Genomic DNA, 23,057 nt, shown 5'->3' on the forward strand with positions numbered 1-23,057 from the left:
GTCTATTTTCTATGTTTTTAGCTTTTCTGTAGAGATCAATAATGCCAAAAATAATCTATTTATATTTAAGAAATGTGAGACATTTTTGAGCAAAAGGGCTTTTTACATTTGGAAAACATACCTTATAGAGAAAGACTCAAGGAGTGCAATCTATTTCGTTTATCAGAGATAAAGTTAAGGGGTAATTTGATCAGTCTAAGTATCTTCACAGGGGACAGAAATCTGATAGTAGAAAACTCTTCAATCTTGCAGACATTTGTTTAATAAGATTCAACAGCTAGAAGTTGAAGCTAGCCAAACTCAGGCTGGAAATAAGATGCATATTGTTAATAGTAAGGGTAATTAACCAGTGAAACAGTTTACCAAGGACTGTGATGGATTCACCATTACTGACCATTTTTAAATCAAGACTGGCTTTTCTAAAAAATATGCTCTAGTTCAAACAGGAGTTAATTCAGAGAAATTCTATGGCCTGTGTTATGCAAGAGGTCAGACTACATGGTCACAGTCGTTCCTTCTGGTTTTAATCCATGACTGTTAATGGAGACTGGGTCGAAGATTTGAAACTGACAGCTAATATATATATATATATATATATATATATATATATATATATATATATAATATATATATATATATATAGAGAGAGAGTACAGTAGATAATCATATTGTGCATACTGCATCCACCCTCAGAGAGTAAGAGATGTTGCAGGATGGGCTAACATATTGCAAACTGTCAGAGTCCTCAAATTAGATGATGTGCTCCACCATCTGCACAGTATCAATAAGCTGCTACAAATTGTCCGATCTTTTGCACTTTGTTATAAATAGCTTCTCCTCAGACAACACTGTACAGGGAAATTCAATTGTCCTTCTCAATTAGACTATGTGTATGTTGATTAATGAATTAAACTGATTGTGAATTGTGTGGATTGACAGTTCTTAGGACTGAATTAGTCTACTTATTCATGAAAAAGTACAGCAGCAAGAGCAGTACACAGTTCTTCACACCACAATGATAAAATGCATCAAACATGACCTGGTTAAATTACCTCCAAAAGTAAGAGCTTAGTTCAGTGCCCATACCTACTTATTCTTTACACATAGTGGTCCAGCTATCACCAATTCTTGGGTGGTGGTACTTTTGGTGAAGCAAACACCTGTCCGCTAAAAAAGGAACCAAAGTAACAACATCCTTTCATATAGGACCAAAAAATAATTTTTTTTGAGATGGTAATTTTCAATTAATATTGACCTGAGGTGGATTGATTTTGTACCCAGCAAACAAAAGGCCAGATCCCAGATTCTCCAATACTGGGCATTCACTCTGCATGCTCAGAGAGTGAGCAGCTATCTGCTAGTATACACCTGGCAGAGGCAATGACGCTGCTCCCTGCCTCTAATGAAGAGATGTACAGAGTAAGGGTGCTTTGGAAGAACCAAGCCACAGGTGGTCCAGAGCTCCATTAAACCAATTCTCTCCTGACATAAGGTGTGTTATGGTCAAGGGGACTTGGTTATCCTACCAAATACTGGGGCCAGGATGGGCTGATGCTAAATCAGAGAGCTTTAACGAACAACTTGATACACCCTCCTGTCCCATCCCCTAAATGGAACTCAGATGAGGGGGAACCCTCCTTGTACATATAAACTTCACAAATCTGGATACTTCAATAGAAAAAGCGAAGGTATTCTGGCACTCCAGAAAGCCACAAAAATACTTACAATGAATGGCTGGGTCTCTTCTATTGTAGGAACAACTGGGTTAGAGAACTGCCTATGAACAAACTCACAATGCCATTCATTTGTACAAAATTAGAATAAAATTATTTGCCAAGAACTGGTTTGGCCTTAATTATTTTCAATTTCAGAAATTAAGCTTGAAGAGTTACTATACATGTTGATAAATGGGAGATCTGATTACTGCATTTTAAAGGAAAATTGAAGGTACTCCACAGTAGTAAGTTTGGCACTAAGACTAGATATTGTGGCTCTTGTGTATTAGTACTTAGAGAATCTTAATTTTTAAAACTGATTTAAGTATAGAATACTTACCACTTCTTCCACCAGGTCCTCTACAATAAGACCTTGTTCATCTGTCCGTAGATTTGTAACCCACATCCAACCATCTTCCAGTTCATTATGGACAATAAACATGTCTCCTTTAAGGAAACTGAAGAGAGTTACAGTAAGACTATTAAACTAGAACTTCAATCTACGTGTAATAGTTTTGATGATGATAAATTGAACATAACTCAATCAAAGTTATATTTTCAAAACTCTGAAGATAGCTGAAGTATAAAAAACACTATTTGCTATCTCAAGAGTGTGTCACAAGTCAGTCTGCTTACACCACACATCATGGAATAAGCACCTGTTAGATACTGACAGATTAGATTTATTTGGATTTCTAATACTTTTTAATTTCTGGAGAAACCTTTAATGTTCTAATGAATTATGCAACACTAGCACCACATAACAATCAATGTTAAAGAGACAATATTATCCAATTTATCAAGTCAAATCAAATCCCAAATAAATATAAGAAAATCAAGGATGGACATAGAAGAAAATAGTGACTTTGCCTAATTTCACAAAATTGTATACCCTACGTATGAAGGGAGAGGTTTCTGGGATCCTATATGGAAAAGCAAGCCTCTTAGTCACTATAAATGCAGGTGCTAAAGACCTACAGAACAACGCAGACTACTGTAATTTCCATTGGATCATGATGGTAGACGGATCTTGTTAGCTACAATCAGGAATATAATAAGGGTTATAGAGTGTGCCAAAAAGCTGGTCTTTACTATTGTTAAATCAAGTTATAATTCAAGTACTTTCCTAACTCACCTTGTCTCTCATCCTGGGACCAAAATGGCTACAACACTGCAAACAACAATGGAAGATAACGAATTTTATCATCTGAAATTGAAACTCCGCAACATGAAACAAAAGGAAGCAAAATTTAACAATGACATCTGCTTCCTGAGCAAATGCAAGAAACAAAACAACATTCCCAGAGGACTCAACATCTATACACCTCTGACCTCTATATACAACTCCAAGTATGATGAACAGCTCTGCAGGAGGACTTAAAAAAAAACCCCAAGAAACCATCTCCAGCGTCTCTCATACTCCAGAAGGGACTACCTCAAACAAGAAATAATCACATACTCCCACACAATGGAAGGGAAAAAAAAAAAAAAAAACAGGAAACCTACCTGGAAATCATGCAAGAAGCCGCCCCAAAAAATAAAAAAACCTGATGATAGCAATCCAAAACAAAAATAAAAAGTAGAACCAAGAACAACTCCACAATCCACAGAGCACCAAGACCTACCATGTGGACAATACACGACACCTCAACATCATCCACTATCAAGACTACCCCTAACTGGAGCTGAATTATCTGTACTGGCCAAGAGACTGAACTTCTAACTCATCACAGACTGTGAAACCATACTAACATCCTATAGAACTAGAAGAATTCTTTGTCAACTCTATCTCAAAATATTCTTTCACAACAATTCTTTCACCATATCACCACTAACAGTCATAAGAAAAAAGAATGATCTGACTGGACACCCCAAAGTGGATGATCATTGCATTGATTGCTTCAAGAAAAAGAATTAACTGTAAATCCTTAACAAACATCACATCCACCACCATCTCCCCACTGACAAGAGGATAGCTACACAGTTCCTGAAACCCAATCACCAGAGGATAGTGATCAAACCAACGGACAACGGACAAAGTTCTTAACTGTAATGACTACATTAACAAGGCCACCCGACAACTCTCCAATACCACCTACTATAAAGAACTCAAAGAAGACCTCATACCACATTTCACCCAGGAATTAAAAGATATCATCAAATACTTCCCCAAACAACTCCAAAAGAAAAACAGGGTTACTTACCAGTAACTGTTGTTCTTTGAGATGTGTTGCTCATATCCATTCCCATATAGGTGTGTGCGCGCTCCGTGCACAGTTTCCCAGAACTTTTTTGCCCTTAGCAGTACCGGTAGGGTCGGCTCAGGCGCCCCTTGGAGTCCCGCGCCCATGTCGCGGTACATAGGGCACTGCCGACCCCACCGGCCCCCAGTCCCTTCTTTCTGCCGACTCCGACAGTGGGGACGGAGGGTGGGTGTGGAATGGATATGAGCAACACATCTCAAAGAACAACAGTTACTGGTAAGTAACCTTGTTTTCTATCTTCGAGTGATTGCTCATATCCATTCCCATATAGGTGACTAAATAGCCATACCTGGAGGTGGGTAGGAGTTAGCGTTGTGCTGCCCTTGCCAGGACGGCTCTGCCAAACCCCGCGTCCTCTCTCGCCTGCTGTATGATGGCGTAGTGGGACGTAAAGGTGTGAACCGACGACCAGGTCGCTGCTCTGCAGATGTCCTGCAGGGGCACTCTTCCCAGGAAGGCCGCGGATGAGGCCTAGGCCCTGGTCGAGTGCGCTGTTACAGCCCCTGGAAGCGGTACCTTTGCCTGCTCATAACAGGTTTTGATGCAGGCGGTGATCCAGGTGGAGATGCACTGGGTGGAGACAGGTGAGCCTTTCATCCGATCCGCCACTGCCACGAACAGCTGCGTCGACTTCCGGAAGGGGTTGGTCCTCTCAAGATAGAAGGCCAAGGCTCGTCTGACATCCAGGGAGTGCTATCTCCGCTCCTCCTCCGAGCCGTGTGGTTTGGGAAAGAACACAGGGAGGAAGATATCTTGATTATAATGAAACTGGGACACCACCTTCGGCAGGAAGGCCGGGTGGGGTCTCAGTCGGACCTTATCTTTGTAAAAAACCGTATAGGGAGGCTCTGAGGTTAAGGCCCTTATCTCAGAGACCCTTCTGGCCGATGTAATGGCCACTAGGAAGGACACCTTCCAGGAGAGTACGAGCAATGGGCATGTCGCCAAGGGCTCGAAGGGGGGTCGTGTCAGCATGGCGAGGACCAGGTTCAAGTCCCAGGGAGGCACCGGGTCGCGGACCTGGGGATATAGCCTCTCCACCCCTTTAAGGAACCTAGATGACATGGGGTGTGAAAACAGGGATCTGCCCTCCCTCGGCTGGTGAAAAGCCGAGATGGCCGCCAGGTGTACTTTGAGAGAAGCCACGGCTAAGCCCTGCAGCTTCAGGTGTAGGAGGTACTCCAAAATCGCCTGTATAGGCAAGGAGCTTGGTAGGATACCCCGGGACTGAGCCCAACATGTAAACCGCTTCCATTTGGCTCGGTACACCACCTGGGTGGAAGGTTTCCTGCTGCTAAGCAGGACCTGCTGCACCTGAATGGAGCAGGTTCTCTCACCCTCCATTAACCACATAGTCTCCACGCTGTCAGGTGGAGGGAGTCCAGGTCCGGGTGGAGCAGGCGACCCCGGTCCTGGGAGAGCAGGTCGTGCCGCTTCGGAAGCGGCAGGGGCGTGGCTATGGACAGGTCCAGCAATATGCTGAACAAGTGCTGTCTCGGCCAAGCTGGGGCGATCAGTATAATGTCTGCCTTGTCTCTCTTGATTTTCAAGAGGACTCTGGATAGCAAGGGGACGGGGGGAAAGGCATACATGAAGGCCCCCGTCCATTCTATCAGGAACACATCTGAAATGGAGCCCGGTTCGCGCCCTTGGAGTGAGCAGAACCTCGGGCATTTCTTGTTCCAGGCCGATGCGAATAGGTCCAGATGGGGAACCCCCCACCTGTGGAAGATGGAATTCACCACCTCCTGGTGTAATGACCAATCGTGCCGGGGGAGGAACGATCTGCTGAGGCGGTCCGCCTCATCGTTCCTGACCCCCGGGAGGTGAGAGGCAGCTATGTGGAAGTCGTGCCTCACTGCCAGGTCCCAGAGCAATGTGGCCTCCTGGCACAGGGCCGAGGAGTGTGCTCCCCCCTGCCTGTTCATATAGAACATGGCTGCCGTATTGTCCGTTAGGACCTGTACCACTCTGCCCCGGAGGAACCGGAGGAAGACCTTGCAAGCGAGGCGGACTGCTCTGAGTTCCCTGACATTGATATGCAGAGACATCTCGCTTGGTGACCAGCGCCCTTGGGTGCTGAGGTTGCCAGTGATGTGCGCTCCCCACCCCACGTCGGAGGCGTCGGTGATCAAGGTCACCGACGGTACCACCTCCCTGAAGGAAACTCCCTTCAACACCTCCCTCGGGTCCTTCCACCAAAGTAGGGAAGCCAATATTGGGGTAGGTAAAGTGACTATCCTGTTGAGAGGATGTCTGATTGGGGCATACACTGAGGCTAGCCACATCTGAAGGGGCCTGAGTCTGAGGCGAGCTAACCGCACCACATAGGTGCAGGATGCCATGTGTCCCAACAGCTGAAGGCATCGCCTGGCTGTCGTCATGGGGGACCTGTGAAGGTCGTCTATCAAGGCAGCCATTGCCTCGAAGCGGGGCCTCGGGAGATAGGCTCTGGCCTGGGTGGCGTCTAGTGTGGCCCCAATGAACTCTATGCGCTGCACCGGGGTGAGAATGGACTTCTGCTCGTTGATGAGCAGACCCAGGTCGGTGCATGCTGCGCACGTGAGTTCCAGGCTCTTCCTGACCTGGGCCCTGGACCTGCCCCGGATCAGCCAATCGTCCAGGTATGGGAATATCTGGACTCCCTTTCGGCGCAGATGCGCTGCCACCACCACCATACATTTCGTAAAAACCCTGGGGGCAGATGAAAGACCAAATGGCAGGGCTGTAAATTGGTAGTGGACCCCTGCTACCATGAACCTCAGGAACCTTCTGTGTCCTGGTAGGATAGAAATATGAAAATATGCGTCCTTGAGATCGAGGGCCGCATACCAGTCCCCTGGCTCTAGAGTAGGAATGATAGAGGCTAGGGAGACCATCTGAAACTTGATGCGTCTGATAAACTTGTTCAGACGACGGAGATCTAGAATGGGCCTCAGGCCCCCTTTGGCCTTGGGGATTAAGAAATATCGGGAGTAAAACCCTTGTCCCCTTTCCCCTGGAGGAACTTCCTCCACTGCTCCCAGCTGGAGGAGGGAGCAGACTTCCTGAGTGAGGAGGCGCTCGTGTGATGGGTCCCTGGAAGGAGACTGGACTGGAGGGTAGTCCGGGGGGAAGGCCGTGAGCTGCAGGGCATAGCCCCTGCGGACTATACCAAGGACCCATTGGTCCGAAGTGACACTTTGCCAGTGGGCGTAATACGGCCGCAATCTGTGGGCAAAGGGTCGGTCTAGAGGCAGAGGGCAAGTAAGAGTACCACCCCCTTGCGCACTGTCAAAAAGATTTTTTATTATTTTGGCCCTTATTCGAGCCTTGGGTCCCCGCCGAAGACCCCAAACAGTTATGGCGGTTAGGGCCTCGGAACCTCTCCCGACCCCTCCTGGGTTGAGCGGGTCTGGGGGGTTGCCTCGGTGGTTGAGGCTGTCGCTGGGCCTGAGGCCGAGACTGTCGCCTTGAGGCCTGAAGGGTGTAAATCCCCAGGGAGCGCAGCGTGGCCCTCGAATCTTTGAGGGCATGCAGCTTGTCGTCAGTTCTGTCCGAGAAAAGTCCCGCCCCATCGAAGGGAAGATCCTGGATGGTGCGCTGGGCTTCCTGGGACAGACCCGAAGACTGGAGCCACAAGACCCTCCTCATGGTAATGGCCGATGCAATGGCCCGACTAGCAGCATCCGCCGCGTCGCTGGAGGAGTTGAGGGCTGCTCTTGCCACTGCAGACCCTTCCTCTATCACTGCCATAAAATCTGTGGCCTTGTCCTGGGGCAGGACCTGCGGAAGAACCTCGGTGAGCCTCTGCAGCGAGGACCATAGGTTGAGGTTGTACCTCCCTAGGAGCGCCTGATGGTTGGCGATCCTCAGCTGCAGAGACACCGTTGTATAGACCTTCCAGCCGAAGAGGTCCAGTTTCTTGGCCTCCTTATTCTTTGGGGTGTTGGCCTGACCCCTTGTCTCTCCCTCTGGTTGACCGCGTCCACCACCAGAGAGCACGGTGCAGGATGAATGTATAAGTACTCCACCCCCTCCACAGGGACGGAGTACTTCTTCTCGGCTCCCTTGGCAGTGGGAGGAACCGAGGCCGGAGTCTGCCAGAGGGACTTGGCCACCTTGAGCACCCTCTCATGGATAGGGAGGGCTACCCTAAATGGGCCTACCATCCCCGAGGCTCCGAATAGGGGATCCTCCTCCTCAGAGAGCTCCTTGAGATCTAGCCCCAGGTTGCCTGCAACTCTTCTGAGCATGTCCTGGTGAGCTCTGAAATCTGGCCATGGACCTTTGCGACCCCGGGAGGTGACATCGTCCAGGGATGAGGAGGAGGACTGAGGAATGGGCCCTGTGGAGGGGCCTTCCTCCGGATCAGATCCCTCATCCGAGGGATGTTCTCTCCCCAGTTGGGATGTTGGAGGAGGTGGTGGTGGCGGCGCCGCAGATGACCGTAGTGAAGCCGTCGCCTGTCCCACCTGCGTACCCCAGGGACCCCAATAAGGCCACTGCCAAGGTCCCTGGGGCCATGCTGGGGCTGGCATCGGTGCCGAGTGGACTACCCAGTGCCGTGACCTGGAGCCGGATCCGCTTGAGCGGCGTTTGCTCCTCGTCTTGGGGGAGCGGCTCCTAGAAGCTGATGATGACGGCGAGTGACAGTGCCATCGGGAGTGGTGTCGGTGCAGAGAGGAACTGCTCGAGCCCGAGCGTCTCCTGCCCCGGGACGATTTCCGACGGTACTTGCCCCCTGGAGATCGGGAGCGGTGCCGTCGGTGCCGGCGAGAGGATCGGGACAGGGATCGGTGCCGACCTGAAGAGCGGGACCGACCGCGGGATGGACTGCGCATCGGTGCCCGGTGCGTCGGTACCGAGGACGCCGGTGCCGCGTGCAGCGGTGCCGATGGTATCGGTGCCGCAGGCAACGGTGCTGTGGTCGGCAATGGTGCAGTCGGCGGTGCCGTGGATGGCGGTGGCGAAGCCGGCAGCGGCGGCGGTGCTGATGACATTGGCGGTGCCAATGACATTGGCAGTGCCGTCGTGGAGAGCACCGGGATCCGCGCCGGACTGGGTGCCGGGGATTGAGACCGGTGCCGAGGGCTGCGGTGCCGAGCCGGGCTATCGACGGAGGATGGAGTCGTCGTCCCCCATGAGCTCCTCGACCTTCCACAGTGCCGCGGCGTCGAGGAGCTCGACTCGGTGCCGGAACTGGGAGGGGAGCCCGCACTCTCAACCCTCCTCGACCATCTGGGGGGAGACTTCGACTCCTACCTCCTCCACCCACCGGGTCCACCCATTGCGGGCTTACCCCGAGATGCAGATCCCGTCCTCGGCCAAGGGCGGGACGGAGGCGTGGGCAGGCCCATGAGGGCATGTGCCGCGGCGAACGTCTCCGGCATCGACGGTCCCTGCAAGGGCTCTGCCCCACTCCGAGGAGTTGGGGAGGGCTCCTTGCGCGGAGATGCCAGTGCCGAAGTAGTCTCGACGGCACGTGGCTGGGGCATCTCCGGACTCCCCTGATGCCGGGTCGGCGGTGCGGAGGAGTCCCGGTGTGCTGTCTCCCTGCGGCGCTTCAGTGCCGGCCCCTTGGTGGACGATGTCGGTGCCAGTGGAGCGCTCCGCACCGAGGAGAGGCTTGGTGCCGCAGATGACCTCGCTGGTTCGGAGACCGGACGAAGAGCGGACTCCATCAAGATAGCCTTCAGCCGCGCCTCTCTCTCCTTCTGGGTCCGCGGCTTGAAGGCTCTACAAATTTTGCACTTGTCCCTGCGGTGCTGCTCCCCGAGGCATCGGAGGCAGCGTGAGTGAGGGTCACTCACAGGGACCGGCTTAGCACACTCGGTGCAAGGCTTGAAACCGGTTGAGCCAGGCATGGCCCAACGCGGAGAAAAAACCCCTGAGGGTTTCTCAAACTAACTAACTAACTTGTACTAATATAGATGACAAAACTTCAAAGGGTCTGCGACTTGCAAGCAAGAAGCAAAGTTCCAACAACCGTCAACGGGCGGAAAGAAGGAACTGGGGGCCGGTGGGGTCGGCAGTGCCCTATGTACCGTGACATGGGCGCGGGACTCCAGGGGGCGCCTGAGCCGACCCTACCGGTACTGCTAAGGGCAAAACAGTTCCGGGAAACTGTGCACGGAGCGCACACACACCTATATGGGAATGGATATGAGCAATCACTCGAAGATAGAACTGTACAACCTCATCCCCCACAAACCCATCCCAGGTACCTTCTACACACTTTAGAAAATACACAAACAAGGGAACCCAGGCTGACCAGCATATATGGCCATGGCACTCTGACTGAAGGAACATCCGGACTAAGAAACCATCTTCAAATCACTCAGCACACAAAGGGCCAGCTTCATCCAGGACACAACTGACTTCTTTCAGAAACTGCAAATTAACAACCTCCCTCAGACCACCATCCTTCCCACTTCCCTGTACAGCAATAACCCTCACGACTGCATTACTGCCAGGCTCAAATATCTACAAGATAATGGACAACACACAGATATCCACCACAAACACATCGCCAATTGCCAAACTCATCCATTTTATCCTCACCCGTAACCATTTTACATTAAAAACAAACATTTTGTCCAAACCATGGAAACAGCAATGGGTACTAAGATAGCTCCCCAATATGTCAACTTCTTTATGGGCCACCTTGTGGAAGAATTTCTGGACAAATGCATTACGAAACCAATAATACACCTGAGATGCATTGACAATATTTTCATCCTCTGGACAAACAACCTAAACTCCCTCACAGAATTCCTCCACAACTTCAACAACCACCACCCATCCATGAAACACTCTCTAGAATACTCTCACACCAGCATCAATTTCCTGGACATCACGATTACCTTCAATAATGGTACCATACAGACAACTATATACCAAAAACCCATGGATTACTATACCTACCTTCACCGATCCACTAATCAACCCAAACTTACCAAGAAATATATTATCTATAGTCAGGCACTCAGATACCACATAACATGCTCCATGGAGAAAGTCCAGGATACATACTTTAACACACTTAAAACTGCCTTCACCAAAAAAGGACACTCCATCAGGGAAAAAAATGGCGTCATAAAACAGGCCACTCAAATACCATGAGAGAACCTGCTTCAATTCAGGAAAAAACCCTCCTCAATCACATATCCCTACCACACCACATGGAGTATCACTAGACAATTACAACCAACGGGAACCACATCCTGAAAGAAGTCTTGCCTGAACTCCCTCTTTTGGCCTTCAAACAATCTCCCAATATAGCCAAACTCATCATCAGAAGCAAGCTCCCCACTGAACAGGACCAACTAACCCAAAGTGGCACCAGACACTGACGGAACAACAGATTCAAAAGCTGCGCACACATCTTCATTGCTAGGATGATCAATACGCCTCACCACACACATTTTAAGATCCATGCCTATCACAACATGTGATGCACCTCATCCAGTGCATTAAACAACCCAATAACAATTATGTGGCTGAAACCAAACAATCGTTATGCTCTCTAATGAATTCACACAGAAAAATAATAAAAGACAATACACCATTATCACCCATGGGTAAACGCTGTTCACAAAATGATCACTTCATAACTGAACTCTCAGTCCTCATCCTCAAAGGAAACAGGCAAAACACTTTAAAACGACAAGCTTGGGAGCTTAAATTTATAACTCTGCTAGACTCTAAAAATCAGGGTCCTAATAAAGACACTGGATTTATGGCTTACTACAATAATCTATAACCCAGTAACATCTCCTTTTTTGTCCTATGCAGAGGTGTTAAGAGACCACTTCACTTTGAATGGTCTCTTATAATATATGTTAACTATTTATGCTAAACAAACTGTTCCACCTAATATTTAGCTGTGACACTCCAAGTATCTTTCCATGACCTGAGAAAGAGCTCTGTGTAGCTCAAAAGCTTGTCTCTTATTCACAGAAGTTGGTCCGAAGCACCGACCTTGTCTCAGTAAATGAGAGTCAACTCTGCAGTGGAGACCTAGTCACGGCAAAAAGAACTAATGACGGTTACAGAAGTTCTGCAGGGAAAATCTAGGAACAGCAAAGCCTGAGAACACTCAGGCTGAGATTTGTCTTGTTACAGTTATTTCAGTTCCCAAAAAAGCTAAATCCTAGAAAAGGGGAGAAATTTTGACAGCGTGAGTATACATTGAAGCAGGATGGGGACTCTACCTGCTTACGTTCTATTTCCAAAAACATCTGTACACAACAACAGTGTGTAGCGTTGATGTTTATCAATGTAAGTATATCTAGAACTATTTTTTCAAATGCAAGTCTAAAATTAAAGTTATACTTACGCCAAATAAATGTAACAGACTAATTTAACTATATATTAAAGAACAAAAGAAGTCTTCAGAACCGGACTGTGTTGACCTGGAGGAATCCAAGTACCTTCGAGCAAATTATAATGGGAACAGTGCCACTTCAGTGATCAGATCTTTTAAGTCAAGGCCTGACACATACTGACACTTAACTGATTGACTCTATACTTCTAGACGTTAGAAGAAAAATTGCTGGACCTTCTCTTCAAAAGGCCCAATCTCCCTAGAAATAAGACCTCTGACTCCTGGAGCACACTTAAGAAAATCAAAAACAGCAGGCTCTCACCTCTGGAGTTTCTCCTCAGCCTGTTTTTCAAAACGAAGAATTTTAACATCTCTATTGTTCTTATCACACAAGTGTTTCCCAGAAAATTAGATATGCACGGCAAGGTCACTAGTCAACTTCATGGAATTTTCTATTCTTTTTCCTTATCTGGTGGAAGACATTCTACTTGCTATATACAGTTATATGTTTTCTCCTCCATCTATCAATCTGGTTATGATAAGATCTCTCAAAAAGACAGTTCATAACGTGCTCTAAGGTGGTCAGACTGAATTAGTATGACCTGCACTGGAAGCTCATTCTACTGATGAACCCACTCAAATAAGGATATTTTAACTCCAGCTCTTATACACTTTATTCTGAGATTCATGAAACCTCCAGCTTTCAGAAGCAGATCACAACAGCCAGAGACTCAATTCAGTGAGCATGCTGAGTCACCCTCCCAAAGTGAGGGTCCATTTAGTGGCTACTTCAGCCTTTCAATTCCCTGTTCAAAATGATTCTTCACTGATTTCAACTACCACCACCACCCTCCTCCCCTAACAGATCAATCGTTTTTGCTCAATTTTATAATATAAGAAAAAAAAGCACACACACCCTCTCTCTGGGGGAAGACCAAGCCTAGAGAAATTAAACTTACTTGTTGAAAGTTTCAGAAAGTTATAGTTGGACTGATCAAAGAGAACTAAAACAAACTAATAGCTCTCTTTATAATTAACATGTTTATTTGGTAAACATTAATACATATTAACTCAAAACAGAATGCTGCTACTTCTACATCTGATAATTAAGCCCTTAAGAAATGTGATTTTGACACCAAGGAATGGGAAGACTGATATATTTATTTATATTCATTAGTATTGACAAATGCTCTAGAATATCTTAACTGCATCTGATCTTTTAATAAGACATACCTTATTTCATCTGTGTCTGGCACTTTAGTGTATGGCAGAATGGCTCGAACTCTCCTTCTGTCTTCCACTGGCTACAATTTAGGAGGGGAAAAATGTTTAATTCTTTCTCTCCCCTAAGTGGAATTTCTCCCCAACCTTATTGCTAGGTGTAGGACTCGCAATACTCAAATATCCCTAACTTTTAGTTATGATAGCTCAAGACTGATCAGGGTTACAAAATGGGTGACATACACCATTAGCTCAGGAGATTCCCAATTTGATTTTAGCCCTGGAATGTCCCAAAATACTGTATATTAGAATTGTACATTTTTTGTTATATAAAATTTACCAATAAGGGCAAACCCCAGGAAAGAGATAATTTTGGATTATATCCTCTCTCCATATAGGAGGTTAGGATCTCCACCTACTTGTGCCTTTTAGAGAGGTTTGTATTCAGACCAAGATTTTCAAAAGTGACTAGTGATTCTGAGTGCCCTACTTCTGAGACACCTCAACGGAACTGGATTTTCAGAGAGCTCAATTCTTTAGATATAGACAGGATAGTCTGAACTGTTGCTATTCTATTTTATCCAGGATTTCATATTTATTTAACTACATTATAATGGTGCTTTTTACCTCTTTCTACTTCTTATCTCCATATAGTGTATGTTTTCTTATAATTTCTTCTCAGTCTATGTTGGGTTTCATAGCATGTCCATCACTATAGTGTTTGGATATCTCCGTAATACATGAATACCTAAGAGATTGTTCTATTTTATAATTATAATATATGTAATATTTGGCATTTGCACCAGCAAAAATGCATTTATTTAATGTATTCATCCTTATATATTTTGCTGTGAAGGAAAAAAGTGATTATAAAACTAGAAGAAACTTGCTACATTTTCCCCCTCATACTATAAAATGATAAATATCAGATCAGACAACAATTCATTAAAGAAAATAAAGAAAATACATGTTTTCATTAGAAAGTTATTACTTGCCTCAGGAGGTGCTACAGGGAAAAGCAATTTTTCCCCCTTAAGCAAACAAGACACGTGACTGTAATAACCTATTAGGTCTGAAAGTGAAGAAAAACGTCGGCCACCAATGTAATAATCTCCACACATGGCAATAATCCTGTTAAGAAAGAAACACTGAAGTTAATACCCAAAAAAAAAAAAAAGACATTTTGTTCTATAAATGTGCATGGATAATTTGTAGAAAGGTAGGAAGAAACCTACAGCATTGATTTTTCAGAGTATTTGCTTTTGAAAGCAAACTATTTTCAAAGCATATACCTAACAAAATACCTTTTTCCAAAGCTAAATATATATAAATATAAGTAACTTCTAAGAAGTGACAGAGCAAGGGCATAATAGTTTACAATACTTGAAGTTTGAAAAAAAAGATGACTTATTTAGGGTCAAAATAAGGATGTAATAAGCTAGGAGTAAAAGGATGAAACAGGAAAATGTAAAATTAACATCAAGAATAGTTTTCTGATAATGAAAAATATTAAGTTACTAAGCGAAGCGGTAGCTCCATTACTCTGAGCATTTAAATCTAAGAGACAAAATATTTTCCTAGAATGTGTGTTTTAAAGAGCAAGTCTAAATCATAGAGCTGGATCAAATGACCTAATAGGTGTTTTTCCTATAAAATGAAAACTTAGAATTGCAACTTAGTTTCCAACAAGGTCTTATTTTGACAAAAGTGTCAAAGTATTTCATTAACATGCAAACGCTGTACTACTGATTGTACACCAGCAGAGCACTAAATACCTCATTTTTAATTATTTAGATTGTGAAATGTACTGTGAATGTCAAGTATGCTTTAAAACTACCAAAATATGAACAAGTTTTCCCTTTTGGTTCCCTTTTGATTTATTTGGAAATATGCTAACAGATATGATCATAGAATCATAGAATATTAGAGTTGGAAGGGACCTCAGGAGGTCATCTAGTCCAACCCCCTGCTCAAAGCAGGACTAACCTCAGCTATATCATCCCAGCCAGCGCTTTGTCAAGCCTCAGCTTAAAAACCTCTAAAGATGGAGATTCCACCACCTCCCTAGGTAACCCATTCCAGTGCTTCACCACCCTCCTAGTGAAAAACTTTTTCCTAATGTCCAACCTAGACCTCCCCCACTGCAACTTGAGACCGTTGCTCCTTGTTCTGTCATCTGCCACCACCGAGAACAGCCTACCCCCATCCTCCCTGGAACCCCCTTTCAGGTAGTTAAAGGCCTCTATCAAATCCCCCCTCATTCTTCTCTTTTGCAGACTAAACAAGCCCAGTTCCCTCAGCCTCTCCTCATAAGTCCTGTGCTCCAGCCCCCTAATAATTTTTGTTGCCCTCCGCTGTACTCTCTCCAACTTGTCCACATCTTTTTTGTAGTGGGGGGCCCAAAACTGGACACAATACTCCAAATGCGGCCTCACCAATGCCGAATAGAGGGGAATAATCACTTCCCGTGACCTGCTGGCAATGCCCCTCCTAATGCAGCCCAATATGCTATTAGCCTTCTTGACAACCAGGGCACACTGCTGACTCATATCCAGCTTTTTAGCCACTGTTACCCCAGGTCCTTTTCTGCAGAGCTGCTGCCTAGCTCGTCGGTCCCCAGTCTATAGCTGTGCATGGGATTCTTCCTTCCTAAGTGGAGGACTCTGCACTTTTCTTTGTTGAACCTCATTATTTCTTTTGGCTCAATCCTCCAGTTTGTTTAGGTCACTCTGTGTCCTATTCCTACCTTCCAGGGTATCTACCACTCCCCCCAGCTTAGTGTCATGACAAAAATAAATTTACAGAATGAACAGAAATGTTTTAAGTTGACAAAGAAAGAGACCAGTAAAAGATATAGGAGACAGTAAAATTCTGATATGATTGTTTATTTTATTATTCAAAACAATAAGCACTATTAATGAACTCCTATTACCAAAAAGTTAATTACATCAAAAATATGTTATGCCCAAATTTTAACTTAATCCACTAAATAAAATGAAAGATTAAGGCTTTGTCTACACTAGAACTTTTGTTGGCAAAACTTTTGTCAGTTGAGGGTGTGAAAAAATACACCTCTGACCTACAATAAGTTTCACTGACAATCTCCCGCTGACATAGCTTCAGCTGCTCATTGGGGTTGTTTAATTATGTTGACAGGAGAACTCTCTCCCATTAGCAAAGTGCTGCTACATGGGAGTCCTTACAGCAGCGCAGCTGTAGCAGAACAGCTGCCGCACTGTAAGGTCTGTAGCCTTCATTACCTAAACCTATATCATTATAGGTATACATTATACTTCATTACCTATACCATTAGCTATACCTATAGCCTTCATTACCCATACTGTATCTATCTATACTATGTCTATCTACTGTAAATTCATGTCTTATTTTAAGTACCATGCATGCTTAGATTGCTATACCTCAGCAAGTTAAAAGAGTGACAGTCTTAACTCTGAATTCTGAACTTCCTGAATTTGTGGGTTAAAATAAAACAATGATATTTTAAAACATTTCCCCTATTTAAAACATTCCCAATTTAATGGTCAATTGCACACAGAAAGATTTAATCACAGCCAAGCAAATGCAGTGTCAATAAAATCAGACATTCCAAACAATTGACTATTATTGCTGGTATCAATAATAATTGCATAATTGCTGGTATCAATTACAGCTGAAGTTTCCAGCTATACCAAAGTCTGAAATCAGTAGGAAAAACAGACTGAATACATTCTTAACCAGTACTATTTGTGTGATAATGTGGTTGTAAAAATATTTCATCAGTCTGATTTTTTTTTTTAAAGTTATCAACATGATGACTGAACAATTCCTCTGTTCACAGCACCCTATACAAGAAAGGGTAAGTTACGGTACTGTTCAGTGTGTAACTGGAAAGTAACAGGATCAAAGAGTTTTATAAAAAATTTTGGGGATACAGCTGCTCCTGTTTTAAAAGTTTATTGGAGTACTATAGGAGTATTCAAAGTTGACACCAATTGAAGAGACATAATAAATGGGGAGAAAGTTTATTGCAACTCACTGAAGAATCTCTGTGGCACAGGATAAAAGAAAGGACTAAGATATTTCTTCTGATCTGGCTTTATAAAATAGTTATAATACAAAAATATTATTGCCCAAGTAAATTGTGCAACCGGGCTATAAATCAATGCAGAAAAAACATAAATAATTAAATTTAACAAAAAAATGGGCTGATACGTAGCACTACTGACAAGCTTGAAGCCTTGACTTGGTAAGTAGAGTGATTTAAGATCTGAAAAATCATTTTAAACTTTTTACTTTCTATTTTGAAGATCAAACTGGAATTAAAAGAATGGAAATATCTATTTACAAAATTAGTTATTGGAATTTGAAAAGCTAATATTTCAGCACTTGAAGACCAAGAACTACTTGCCATGCTCATTTTTTCAAAGCTAGTGATCATTTCAGAAATCAAATGGACAATTCAGCTTTTGGGAAATTTCCTCTCCTGCACGATCCCACACTAATACTTGACTCTGCCGCTATTCTGTTTCTTCACTTTCACCATTTCCTTTGCCTGTGGTCTTGCACTTCATATACAGGTTTATTGGGAAATTTTCCTACTTAAAGATTTTTTTATATCAGACTATATACCTATTAAACTGAGTTGTTCCTCTCAAACAGATTAAAACAAGTCTTTTGACAACATCTATGTCGATCAGACTTAGGTCAACTCTACCAAAAGTCATTCAACAAATATAAAATTTTAAACTTCAAATTAAACTCTTTCCTGGGTGACTTAATTGCTACAGAATATCTAAAGGTAATATTTATGTAAGGAGTCTGGAATGATAGAAAACCTGAAAGAAAAATGTAAAGAAAGTTTCATTCTCTTCAATCTTCAGCATTAGTCTAGATCAGTGTTTCTTAACCTGGGGTTTTAGAGGGGTTGCAAGTGCAGAGCTGGTATTGGGGGTGGCAAGAAAGGCAATTGCCTGGAGCCACAGGGGGGCCATGAAACTAAGTTACATGCCTCAGCCCCGTGGGGGTGGGACTCAGGCTTCAGGGGTACAGTAGTTTGGAAAGGTTAAGAACCACTGGTCTAGATGTTTGCTCTTCCCAAAACAGTACACCAGGTTTCAGTCCAAAAGGGTTCAGTTTGTGACAGATGTCTGCACCACCCTTCTGCCAAAGGTTACATCAGCTTAACAGTATCTATCAAAGTTCAAGTCAAAGCCTTACAAATCTTCATTAAGGAGGCCAGGATTTTGATGGCAGAGATGTGCATGGAGGGAATGTTGGTCTGAATATATCTATCACTTCAGGTACCTGGAAATAACAGTATGATGGCCAAGTAAAGAAGGATCATCCAGTCTCTGCAAGGCTGCAAGAGCCAAAGATTGAACTTTGATGATGGTGGGCCTCAGTCCATCACACACAGGCCTGAACAAATTACCAGGATTTACCTGAACAGAGGACTGTAGAATAATGATCCCAATCTTACACAAGAAAGTTCTCCAGATCCACAAAATACACTCCTGAGACTGACAGATTTCTGGACTTTCACACTGACACTGACAAGTGTCTTGACCGGCAGACTTCTTTTCAGGTCTCCTGCTCAATTACAGGACCAAAAGCATGCCAAATCTTCATAGAATAGTAGGTCTCGTCTCAAGAAGTCCTCTATTGCAAAGAACCTGATTACACTGGCAACAGACAAATTAATTAATTCTGGGTCCTCAACATACAGAAATCTTCTGGAGAACACTTCTCACCATAGCGTGGGGAATGGATTGGGGAGAGATGTATGGGAAAGATGTACTATAAAGATCCAATGGATTGCCTGTTCATCCGTTCTGGTGACCTAGATTCCAAGAACCTGAAGAACATCTGAAACCTTGAAGGCCATTAGATCCACTTGTGGTCTGCTTCAGGCTTGACAGACTAGAATCATAGAATATTAGAGTTGGAAGGGACCTCAGGAGGTCATCTAGTCCAACCCCCTGCTCAAAGCAGGACTAACCTCAGCTATATCATCCCAGCCAGCGCTTTGTCAAGCCTCAGCTTAAAAACCTCTAAAGATGGAGATTCCACCACCTCCCTAGGTAACCCATTCCAGTGCTTCACCACCCTCCTAGTGAAAAACTTTTTCCTAATGTCCAACCTAGACCTTCCCCACTGCAACTTGAGACCATTGCTCCTTGTTCTGTCATCTGCCACCACCGAGAACAGCCTACCCCCATCCTCCCTGGAACATCCTTTCAGGTAGGTAAAGGCTGCTATCAAATCCCCCCTCATTCTTCTCTTTTGCAGACTAAACAAGCCCCGTTCCCTCAGCCTCTCCTCATAAGTCCTGTGCCTCTCCTCATAAGTCCAGCCCCCTAATCATTTTTGTTGCCCTCCGCTGTACCCTCTCCAACTTGTCTACATCCTTTTTGTAGTGGGGGGCCCAAAACTGGACACAATACTCTAAATGCGGCCATACCAATGCCGAATAGAGGGGAATAATCACTTCCCATCAGTTACTATTTTCTAGAGTTCAGCTGTGTCCTGTTCAAACAGTCCGCTGGGGAACTGCTTTCCCATTAGCTCTTCGAATGAAGAGGTTCAGCTTTCAAGATATTAGCAGTTCTATTTTGTGGAGCCTAAACAATGTTATTCCACTGGCACACTATATGTTGGCCAACGTTCAAGTTTACACACAGTAAGTCTCATTCATACTAACAAGAACAAATATACTCCTTAAAACTGTAATCCTAGTCATAACTTAGGACAGTGGGCAAGGGACTACTCATACCAAGAGCAATCCATTCCAACATGCATTGAATGTTGTTTCCAGGAAACCCAGAAAACATGAGACACAACAGATTCCTTACTTTTTTCTCTCTCTTTAAAAAGATAGAATTAATTTACATTGGTACCCTGATAATAATAAATAATATGTAATATTAACTGCAATAACTATCGGAACACATTCAGAACCATTCATTTTCAGTGGCTCTGATTAACAAATGAGAGACTTGTGTAAAACTGCCTGTTAGCCTATTTGCTACAATTTACAGGTGTAAATTGTTTGATAGTAAGTTCTTCCACTCTGCAGCTCCGCTTATTTCCTGATGCTTCTGTATTCTGCTCTGAGTGCTGAAAACGTTGATCTATGTAAAAAGTATTTTAAATCTGTATACCTATTTTAAAACAACTAATGGAATGCAAGCAAATGAACAGCAAAATATACTCACGAGGGGTACATATATTCAGAACCATTATAACTGATAGTTAAGATTGATTGTAATGTAAACATTTAAGTTTGTTTATATGTACTATAAGGACTTCTATACCTACATATACAATAGCTATCAGATTTTCAAATATGACAGTAAGTACTCACCTAAAATGATTGACAACATTTGTTTTGCTAAGAAACGAAAGCACAAATGATCCCGGCCTCCGATCACTCTCTCGAATAAGGTAACTTCCAGGTTTTCCTGCTTGCCGAAGACGTTCTTCTGCAATTGTTCTGTCAAGTTTTCCATGATACCACCTGGAAAAAAGAGTGTAAAATAAACAAACGCATCAATTTCAAAGTTGTGGTCACAATAAAAACATCTGGGGTATTGCAAGAGCTTTACTATAACACGTTAAACGTAAGACAACTGAACTCTACACATGTAAAACTCTGAAGGAAGCTTTCAGTTAAAATCATTGTTGAAGGCCCTTATTTCTGTCTATCACTACTCTTTCAAAGTTAATTTTATTTGAAATTTAATGTTGGTTACCAGCTTAGCTATTTTTTAAAATGGTGATTTAAATGCATCACTCTCTGTTTAAGTAGATTGTGTGTTTCAGAACTGTCTTTTCAGCATGGATTAATTCATTGATTTGTCCAAATCCATATAATCTCAGACCTCATTGAAAGTTCACTCTTAAAAAAATCTCTAATTTAGTTCAAAATTAGAAAGAGGCCTAAAATGAAAAGCAGGAGGGAGGAAGGGAAAGCAGGTATCCAGAATCTGACATTCTGATTCAGGTCCCTCTCTTATTGTAATGCTTGTAATCCAAGAAAGGATTCTGTCCTCAGCCACAGACTTTGTGTAACACTGAGAACCTCTCTCCCTTAGTACTGTGATTTTGGTGTTTTGCCACTAAGAGGCGCAGCACAAAATGTAATCCACAGTGTTTAACTTACATGTATCCTATTTCTGAAAACGTGAGTCAAAGAGCTTTTTCCTTCCTTCCAGATAAAGGTTATCTGCAAAGGAAATAAAGGGATTGTGCCCCTTTTTGGATTCTTTATATTTAAAAAAAAAAAAAACCCACCAAAAACCAGGCCTTTTAAAAAAACCAAAAAACCTGCCATGTTTTAATTAGAATTGTAGGTGTCTAGTGTAGCTCAAAAGACTATAATGGTTGAAAAATTAGTGAGCTGACCATATCACAAAGGTCAAAACTGTACAATCGAAATTGGAAGGGATTTATAAGACTATTTTTGTCAATCCCTATTTAACATCAATGACATCCATTTTGGAAAATGGAAGCTTTTATTTCAAACATTCCTCTTCCTTCAATTAAGGTGGGAGACCATAATATACATAGTATGACACACCCAGAAAGGTCCACTAGCAAAACTAGGGAAGACCAGAAGTGAAACTCCTGATACTCCTGAACTAAGTTAAAAGCTGACAAAAATAAATAAATTAAATAAATCACTTTAGGCCTTGTCACAGGGTAAGCTAGCCCTGTCAAATCATTGGGGCACAGATGCACCCATGCCAAACCGAGTCCAGCTCCCCAGACAGAAAAAATAAGTAGTGTCATATGACAAAGATCAGGTGACTAACAGCCTGGCATGCTGGGAGATAGAAAGGCACAGTATGGTTTAGTAAAGAGTAGGAAGCCAAGTGAAGAGGACTCAAGATGGGGCCATATGGGACGGGGGGACTAAAAGCAGAGAGGAACTTCAACGATAGGGGCCCTGGGAGATAGTATTTTATAAAAAAGCAGGCAGACAACCAGGAAGGCTAGTAATAGGAAAAGGCACTGAGAAGCAGGGGATGTTGTGGTTACAGGGAACAGACAACCCAATAACAGTTCCCAGAGCCACAGAAAAAGATGAGAATGGGTTTCACCCCCATAGTGCCACCCTGTGCAGTATATAAAGGGAAGAACAGATCTGATTAGAGCTCAGGAGGACAGGCAGCTAAGCCCAAAAGGAAGAGCTGGAAATGAGATGAAGTTGACAGAAGAGACGACAGATCCCTTAAAGAAAGGGCTTTGGTTGGTGAGACTGGGACCCAAGACACTTGTGTTTATGTTTGAACTTGACATCCCAGAAGGGATGGATTTTGTAAATTGACCAGAAGGCTAAGTCACTTCAGCAACTGAATTGTACTGAAGGCCAAGAGAATTACTGGAAGAACATGGAAGGAAACTGAGGCACCAGGCAAAATGCCTTCTTTGTAATTTTTTTTAATTTAAATTTAGGTTCAACATTAAGTTGACACTCACCCAGGAAAATATCCTACTTTACATATTGAGCCATTTATTTTAGCCCTGTACATCGTATATATATTTTAA

At 43.8% G+C, this 23,057-nt stretch overlaps 1 protein-coding gene across 1 annotated transcript in view; it reads right to left on the reverse strand.

Annotated features, from left to right (window-relative positions):
* The window catches only part of RASA1 (RAS p21 protein activator 1), a 116,845-nt gene that overhangs the window by 72,706 nt on the left and 21,082 nt on the right, over nt 1-23,057 (reverse strand). The window contains exons 2-5 of the mRNA XM_067568725.1: nt 20,872-21,024; nt 14,504-14,639; nt 13,521-13,591; nt 2,056-2,173 (exon numbers count right to left, since the gene is read on the reverse strand). Coding sequence (XP_067424826.1) covers nt 2,056-2,173; nt 13,521-13,591; nt 14,504-14,639; nt 20,872-21,024 — 478 coding nt within the window. The remainder of the gene's footprint in view (nt 1-2,055; nt 2,174-13,520; nt 13,592-14,503; nt 14,640-20,871; nt 21,025-23,057) is intronic.

Source organism: Emydura macquarii, unplaced genomic scaffold, assembly GCF_026122565.2.
Source record: "Emydura macquarii macquarii isolate MOO-44397 ecotype Brisbane River unplaced genomic scaffold, CSIRO-AGI_Emac_v2 contig_2897, whole genome shotgun sequence".
NCBI classification, from domain to species: Eukaryota; Metazoa; Chordata; order Testudines; family Chelidae; genus Emydura; species Emydura macquarii.